General features: G+C 40.3%; 1 protein-coding gene across 7 annotated transcripts in view; it reads right to left on the bottom strand.

Moving 5' to 3' along the window:
* Nucleotides 1-267: 267 nt before the first annotated feature.
* Nucleotides 268-8768, bottom strand: part of RALBP1 (ralA binding protein 1) — a 97731-nt gene continuing 89230 nt past the window's right edge. For all 7 annotated transcript variants that reach the window (XM_073331597.1, XM_073331596.1, XM_073331595.1 and 4 more), the window contains 3 exons: nucleotides 6593-6714; nucleotides 6009-6132; nucleotides 268-4209 (listed from right to left, as the gene is read on the bottom strand). In XM_073331597.1, coding sequence (XP_073187698.1) covers nucleotides 3943-4209; nucleotides 6009-6132; nucleotides 6593-6714 — 513 coding nt within the window. In that variant the 3' untranslated portion in view covers nucleotides 268-3942. The remainder of the gene's footprint in view (nucleotides 4210-6008; nucleotides 6133-6592; nucleotides 6715-8768) is intronic.

Here is an 8768-nt window from a genome sequence, read left to right as displayed (position 1 = left end):
TCCACTGTGGATAAACAATTTTCTAGGCACCTAGAAGTGAGGCATAATGAAGCTTAGCATCACCACACAAAAGTTTCTTAGGTAATCTAGCCCTTGGGGTATCTGGGTCTTGCAGAGCGATTGCTAAAAGATTGAAGTCAGCACTGGCTGACATTTTTCAGAGTCCTGCCAGGGGCATGAACTGATAAAAACAGCTGCTTGTTGCTAGATTTGACAAACCACTAACTGCAACTTTCATGTAGGCAACAGTTCACTGCAAACGGCTACTTCTCAGGGTACAAACACTTTATTGGAAAAAGATTAATTTGTATTAAAAATAGTTGTCTAAAATAGCTCAATACAGTTTCAATAAATAGGATGGTAACAGCCTTCAAAACTTCCCACTTCAGATGCACATAACAACCTGCTGCTTTACATTGGTTTTCTCCCCACAATTAATTTAAATTTGGTTATAAAGAGTTTTACTCACTGGGGTGTGAGACTGTTTAGCTGGCCTTTTGAGAGTTCATTTTGAAATGGCTTGTAAATGGAGTAATTCAACAGAAGCATGTGCTGGTACGGTCAACTAAAGTACTTCATGGTGTGGGCACAAGGTTTTAAGCTGGATTTGAAGAACAGTTAATTTAGGTGTGGCCCAGAAGTGTCACCCTTCTGCAGTATTCAGTTAGAGCTAGCATTAGGAATTTACAAAACAGGTTACCAGTGTAAATGTTTATATTCATAAGATTAGAACAATGGGCCATGTTAAATCTAGTCAACACACACAACAGATTCATTATTACTGATACAATCGGTGCTCAAACCATCATGTCCAATTATGACTAGCTATTTATTACATGCATTGTTTGAGTTTGGCCCACAAAGGCATAACAAAATGAAGTCTGGTTTCAGGAGGTTTAAATTTGCTCAGTCTGGTATTTTGGCTGCTGATTCTGCAACGGCATAAATGCCCAATAATGCTATTGCATTCCTCATTTGAACACTACTGTCAGGTATGATCCATAGCCATAGTATGATAGCAAGCAAATTAAATGGATGTAATGTACTCTGTATGCCAGCTCTCCTCCTGCTACTACTTGTCCATTTTAATTTGTTAGAGTGGTTGTTTATCCAAGTTTCCCACTTAGTAGGCCAGCTAGGTCCTTATACTCTGGTTTCCTTTCTATTTTAAATGACAAACTTCAGTGCATTTTCTTGGATGATCAGGGAAGTTCAGGATTAGGGGCAACACTCCCTTTAATTATACCTCCAGCTGAGTTTTATTGTAAGGCACCTTGGGATGCTCTTCTTATAGGGCATCTTATAAGTGAGCTGGGTAGTGTAAAATATCAGATCATTAAAATTACTTTCATAGTTACATTTACTGTCCAATTAAAAGTAATCAGTTCTTTTAATTGTATAATGGCTCCTTCAAAGAGATCACTAACTCATTACATGTGTAAGATACGTATTAGATCTAGCACTGCTTTCATTAAGACTTACTTGACCTCAGACAAAGTACAAGTGGCCTCTTAGTGTATCCTGTCTGTACATAAACTGATGGATGAAAAACCCATCAACAGTGTTACTAAGAATTGAATCCATAACTCCACACACCAAAAACTCAAGCACAGTAGCTCCGCTCTTCAGATTTATATTAAAAAAGGGTCTGTTGTGAATTAGCAACATGGACATAATCTGCTTTAATTATTTTTTCAAGAGAATTGAATTTTTTTCCAGAAACTTTTAGAACTAAAATTCTTAACATAAGATGGATCAACCAAACTGCATTACAGAAACAAGAGATGAACTTACTTGCAAAGACCTGTGTTCAGTCCTATAGCTACAGGGGCTGGTGACAACCCAAACACCTAAAGCAGCATGGTGGTGCAGCTGCTTGGTAACTGCAGGAGAAACAGAACCGAGTGCCTGAATTCACATTTCAAAAAGTAAATCTTTTAGTTCACGTTTTCAGTTACAGCAGTAAAATTAGGGTCTTGAAAACCACAGACCTTTGAATATTTGTTTTCCTTTCCTTTCATTAGATCTAAAACAAGACTTAAATGTTAGCTTTGAACCAGTTTTTTTCCTCAGCAGAGTTTCATAATAGAAATGCCAGGATAACTGTCCCTAGAGGACAGCAATCCAAAAAACTGATTTCATAGTTTAATTGGGATGGGTTTGCTACAAAACAAACCCCACACACAATGGAAGGTAGTTGCGCATGCAAAGTGAGCTAGGCTGCTTTCGGAAGATGGACATTTACTGCGAGGTAGATACATTACAAACTATTTTCAAATGGCTGTTGAATTTATTAGCTTGATGAATATGGTCCTAACAAAATAAAAGTTAATCAATATTAAGAGATTTGTCTGAAGAACACTGATTAGAAAAATCTATGACAATTTGATAGAAATTAGAGTGAATTTAAAGAAAATGTTTAAATATTGCTAGCGTACATAAAATGCATGTAACAGACAGGCAAGGGAGAATGCTTTACATGTTTACAACTGCCACCTAATCACATTCTCAATCTTCATAAATTCTGTTCTCCAAATTTTAAAAAAATATGAGGCTGTTTTCTATAACATATCAAAGCATTATTTATACAAAATGAAATCATGGCCCATGATTCACAACAGTGCAATAGATAAAGAAAGAATACACCCACATCCAACAGGTGCTGAAAATAAATATCCAGATTCTAGAAACAAGATAGGCAGTGAGCACTCTGTGGAGTTGTTTTCAATATTTTTTGAGTTGAATATTTATTGACTAGTCTCATGACCGTCATTTCATTTGACATATATAAATGAGTGCATCTGAAACATAAAAATGGCTCGACAATGCCAATTTTTATGAAGGCCTTTGATTGCTGATAGCACTAAATAGCTGAGCCAAAAGTCAGTCACAGTTATTGTTACTACAGAAAAAAAATGTCTATTGCTGAACCCTGCTCCCTCCACTGGGCATCTTTCATCAGACTTATGTGAAAAGCATGAATGGCTTAAATTTCTGTAGCTGGAACAATATATTGCTTGGTTAGACAAAGATAACTTATTCTAAGCTAAGCAAACAACTTAACCAATCCTCTTTAACTGCTAAAGCTTCGGTCGCTGAGTTTGAACTGAACTGAGCATTCCAAACACTTGAAAATGGACCCTTTCTCTGTACTAAGAAAAGGCTGCTCTTATGCACTAGCGGTGTGAATACAGCATCTATGTTATACACGTATGATGGTGAGGATCACTGGTTTACAAACCAGCAAATGGGTTCACTACACTGCCAAAAGACTTGACTGGCTCTTGATGAACACCTTCCACCACAAAGGGACAGCTGTGAGATTTGACATGTATTTTAATACATTTTACAACTGTAAAATGAGGATGTGTTAGGTAATGATGATCTCCTGAAGTCTCAGACATTTTAGCCAAACGGGAAAGAATTTAAAGCTCCTTTGTATATAATCTGCATCAGAAAGGTATCAAAGGCACAAGCAAGAGTGACCAGGTAAGCAGAAATGACTGTGAATGAGAATGAATAGATTCACAAGGCAAATAATTAATGTTTGTGGATAGGTTTTTGCTTTTTATTGACTGGAAAGAAGAGACCTCCCAATTTTGCTCTGATGAAAACAAATAATTGCTCTGGTTTAAAATAAAACCATTACTGAATTATCTAAAGTCACCTGAAGCAAATTGGTCTCCAATAATCTGACACTAGCTGGAAAACTCCTCTGCACCCTCCAACCTCTAATTGCTTTGTCCTCCAAAGTAACCTGAGCCTAATAGGCAGAATCCACAATTGTGAAGGAGACAAAAATCTCAAGGGTTTTAAAAGACAAGATTCTTTACACAATGTACACAGCCAGCAAAGATTTGTGCAGTTTTAGCCTCTGAATTACAGTAAGTTGCACAGTCCTTGCTAAGTCCAGTTGATTTTATGAATACCCAAGGACCCTGATCAAATTGGAGTTTCCTTCCTGTCTTTGCTTGGCGATGGCTTGACTAGCTCCTTGACTGCCTTTGACTGCTCTTTAGCTGCTTTTGTCTCCAGGACACTGTCTCTTTGCTGTTGAGAAACACCCCCACGCTTTTCTGGCTCATCTTCTTCCTGCACCTGCTGCTCTGATTTTGCTCGCTGCATCTGTAGCAGGCGAAGTTGCACTCGCAGCTCAATGATGGCCTCTCGTTCCTCATGAATCGCTTGGTTCAGATGATTGTTCTTTATCTTTTGAGCAAGGGAAAGGAAAATATGACAAAACAGTAACTTCTGTACCTACTGACTCATGAATAGAGTATCACACAACGTAACCTTTGCTGCTAACTTGGGAAAGAGACAAGTGTGTGCACGTGTGCATAAATACGCACACAGGAATTAACAGAAATGGAGTGCATGAAAAAAAATTAACCCCACAAGGAACAGAAGATTTATGGTGACAATGGACTAACAGCTGCACCCACCAAAAATACACACAGACAAGAAAATGAGCACTCCTGCCCACCCCTCTACAGAAAGGTTCAGAGCTGGTTTAAGATTTTTGTAAACTATATTTTGAGTTAAATACTTAATTAGGTTTTGGCAGATGACAGTTCCAACATGGACTGCAAAGAGACTTTACATTTAAATTAGTTCTGGAGCTACCTTGCCCCACCTCCCTCCAGCAGGAATTACTATAAAAATGAGCACAGCAGTTTAAAAAACAAATCTACAAGTTGAGAAACAGAGTGAAGTGTCTCTGATGTTATTCTTAGAGCTGGGCTACTTTTAATTTTTTGCACCAAGGCAGCTTTACATCAATTTTTTGGAGTCTGTTCTTAATCAGCTTCTTAAATCGTCCCCATCTTCAGTCTGAGTTACAAATATGGTGTATCAACAGCTAGCTAAAGTTACCAGCTAGCTAGTCAGAGCACAGGACTAGAATTCAAGAAACCTAGGATTTATTCCTGGCTCTGCCACAGACTTTCTGTACGACTTTAGGCATGTCACTTAACCCTCTGTGCCTCAGCAGTAATATGAGAACAGTACTTGACAGGGTGTTTGTGAGATGTAGTTTATTAATAACTGAGGAGTATTTAAGTTCCTCAGATGGGAAGCACCAAACAGTAGAAGTACAGAGTTTCTACTGAGAATTGTAAAGGACATTAACCCAGGAGCCTCCTGACAGCACTAGGCACCATCAAGCAAGAGACCAGAATTTATACACCAAGTGTTACATCTTACTCCCAGCCATAGGGCTGGGAGAGTGATGGAGGAAATACAGCTCTAACCTCAGAGTGGGAAGAAGGGACTGAAAGGACCTTAGAGCTCTCCTTAGCTGGCTAAAGTAACACTATCCATACCCAGGAAAATTATTCCTCACACTAGGTAAGAGAATTGCTTCAATCTCTCTCTGGAATATCTATATTTAATTTTTGGATACCAATGCCCCTCTTTTAAAATGCTCTTGTCGCTTTCCAGTGAGTAACAATTCCTGAACTGGGCAATGGAGCTCCAAGTTTGTTTTTTTAAATGAAGAGTCACAATTCAGACACAATGCATAGGTGAAGAGAAAGGGGAGGGGAGGTGAAGAGAGAGTCTCATATGTTTGTAGGGAGGAAAAAAACAGACAGATGCATGAAAGAAATGGAAAGGGCTGTGTGTGAAAAAATCTGAGAAATCCATTCTCCAGGCCCTGCCTCATGTGCAGTCGTTTACACCTGTCCAAAGTGGTGGTGAGACTCTACTAAATCATTTTTGGTAGCAATTTACACCCACTTTGCACATGGGGAAATGACTGCACATGGTGCAGGAGCCCTGGGGAATGAAGTTAACTTTTAAAAAGAACAGGATTGGTTCCTGAGAATTAAATATATTCCAGAGAGAGACTGAAGTAATCCTCTGTTCTCTCTCTTTTACACGGAGAACAGAATGAGCAACACTTGCCAAACTGCACCTCAGAGAAATTCTTCCACATGGTTAGGAGCCCACTCCCCAAGAAAGCCAGCATGAAAAGCAAAGGTTATTTTGGTAAAATGCACTGGTCTCACCTCTAGTTCCTCATTCTGCCTTTGCAAATCTTCCAAGATAATCTGTAGCTCCTCCTCATCCTCGCTCTCACTCTCACTCTCAGAAGAATATTCTTCAGTTTCACTTCTACCATGCTGCTGACGACTGAAAGGGTAAAAGAGATCTTAATTTAAGCCCTGTTCGCATGTAAGTTTGCTGGAAATGCAGGTGAGAAAGTAGCTATTTTCACCTGCCTATCCATTTGAAAGTCTGCAGCAATTTATAAAACTAAAGCGTTTTCTTTCTTTTTCTTTCTTTCTTTCTTAAAAGCAAATTCTACTCTTGGTGAAATAAAGAAAAAAGGCAGTTTGTCCATTAAGACAATGGGATTTTTTTATGCTTAAGGTCTTCACAAGTTACTATGATCTAGAAGAAAATATCCCAAAAGCTGCAACAAGGCAATCTGTAATGTTCATCAGGTTCCTGTCCTTTCCATTAGCATTTTGAACTGCACACTTCCGTTTTTCAAAATCCAACCCTTTATAAGAGGTATACAATCACAGCAGAAATTCCTGTAAGAGTTCTAGCCTGGCTGAGGATCTGACGTCAGCAGGCTTTTTCTTACCTTTGAATTTCAGCTATTTCTGCTCGAAGACGGTCTATCTCCTCCTTCTCAGTGGCAATCTGTCTGCGCAGAAACTGTTCCGTCGCCAGTAGCTCTTCCTGTTCTGTCAAGATCTCATTCTCCTGCAATGATCAATTAATTCACCTCATGAGGTCTTGGATTTATGGTCTACAAAAAATACACTACAGCGTTCCTTCTTTCTAATGCTGCATCCTCAGAAGTGACCAAGCAACTTTGTTTTCTGGAAACACTTCAGGTAATTATGCTGAAAGCACGGTTTTGTCCTAGTGTGGATGTATGCGGACAGGCTGGCCAACCTTTCTACTCCTCTGGTCCATCAGCTCTCACAGCCAAGATTAATCTGGGATCCAGTTACGTCTGCTTTGAGATCTTCTTACTGAACTGTTGTGCGCTATGGCTCACCAAATTCCAGCACAAGCCAGACGGTGTGAGGCTGGGATTTCCTGCTCCCCAGACTCCATTAGGTGCCAAAGCTCAAATCAAAGGGGAAACACTGGGACCAAGTACAGAAGCAGACAAGTCCTAAACTCACCTTGAAAGATAGAAAGTGGGTGGCAAGAATTATGGCAGAAGAGTGTCATGATGGATGGGGAAGAACGGATGAGGTGGGTGGCAAAACAGTGGTCTGGGACAAAGACGACAAAAACGCTGTGTACCTCCCTCGCTACTCTCTCCACATAACAAACACCCCACACACTAATCTCTTTCCTGCCAGGCCTCATATATGAGCCAAGGCCTTTGTCTCCTTTCACTTGTGCCAGCCTCCCAGTATTAAGAAAAGGTGTTTCTTGTTTGAAAGATCTGGAAATTCTGAGTCCTTTACTCTAGCCTGCTTACTTAAAACCAATGGATAAAACAAACTTTAAACCTACACTCCCGTGTCAATTCCAAAGAGGCTAGGAGCAAAGAATGCAGAACTGAGGAAGGAAACACCTCCACTTACCTTTTTTTTTTTTTTAATTATACTTTTAAAAAATAACACATCTAAAGGGTTTAAGAAGCCCACAGAACTTATTTTGCTATCTAGCAAGCAACCTATCCAATAAGACAAGATTAACTTATTACATCAAACCTAATGAGCCTCCTTAAGTGACAAGTTTTTAGTTACCTTGTTGTCGATAACACAGTAAAAAGCGGGCAAGAATGAGATCTGTAGGAAAATGTTACTGAAAAGCTTCCAATTATATTTGGAAAGAGGAACTATAGAGTGTGAGGCATGAACAAGAGAAGTGAAGGAGAACAACGGTATGAGTTACTTGAACAGTAAATGCTTCAGTCTTGCCTCTCATTCAGGCATTCGAGAGGAAGAGAGAGAAAGCTAACAACTGGAAGTCTGACCTGACGGGCTGAAGCCAATGAGAGTTGTGAGTAGCTCATCCCCTTTCATCATGAGCATAGTGTACATCAGACACTGGGGCCCATATTCACAAAGGGACTTAGGCATTGGGATGATCAGTGTTGCAATACCTAACACTTAGCCACCTTACAAAATTACAGGAACACCACAACATTGTGATTCACAAAGCCTGAGTTAGACCCTAGATTCCCTATACAACGAACAGGGAGATATAGGAGACTTAGGCTGCAATTCACAAAAGCCAGCATGCCAGGCAGGGAACCGCCTAAATTAGCCAATGGGAGATGCAGATGACAGTAGGTCCTAACTCTCGCCGCTCTCAAGGAGCTAGGCACCTCTCTCTCAAATGGGAACTCTTCTCCTGGAGTCAGGGGGCTTGGGCGCCTAAGACATTTCTTGGGAAAATGAGTTAGGCACCAGTCTAAACCCACACAAAATGGCCAGAAGAGGAAGAGGTGGTGGCACCCACCTTATACCCTGTAGCCCAGAGGCAACTGGGATGTGAGAGACCCAGGTACAATTCCCCTCTCTGGCACAGAGGGAGAAAGGATTTGACAGGGGTCTCCCACCTCTCAGCATGCTCTAATCTCTGAGCTAGTGAATATTCTGATGTGGGGCTCCTTTAAGAGCTCCTGTGGATAAATAACTAAAGAGTCACTGGGCCAGAGAGCAAGAAGGACTCCATAGCCTGGTGGTTAGGGCATCCCCCTGGGTATTGAGACACCCAGGTCCCTGTTCCAGTACCTAGTTATTAATCCACAGTGGAACAGCTTCAACAGGAGAGACTGAGGGAACCCC

This window comes from Lepidochelys kempii, chromosome 2 (assembly GCF_965140265.1).
Source record: "Lepidochelys kempii isolate rLepKem1 chromosome 2, rLepKem1.hap2, whole genome shotgun sequence".
Classification (NCBI taxonomy): Eukaryota; Metazoa; Chordata; order Testudines; family Cheloniidae; genus Lepidochelys; species Lepidochelys kempii.
Note: the sequence above shows the minus strand (reverse complement) of the source record. Positions and strands in the feature narration are given on the sequence as shown.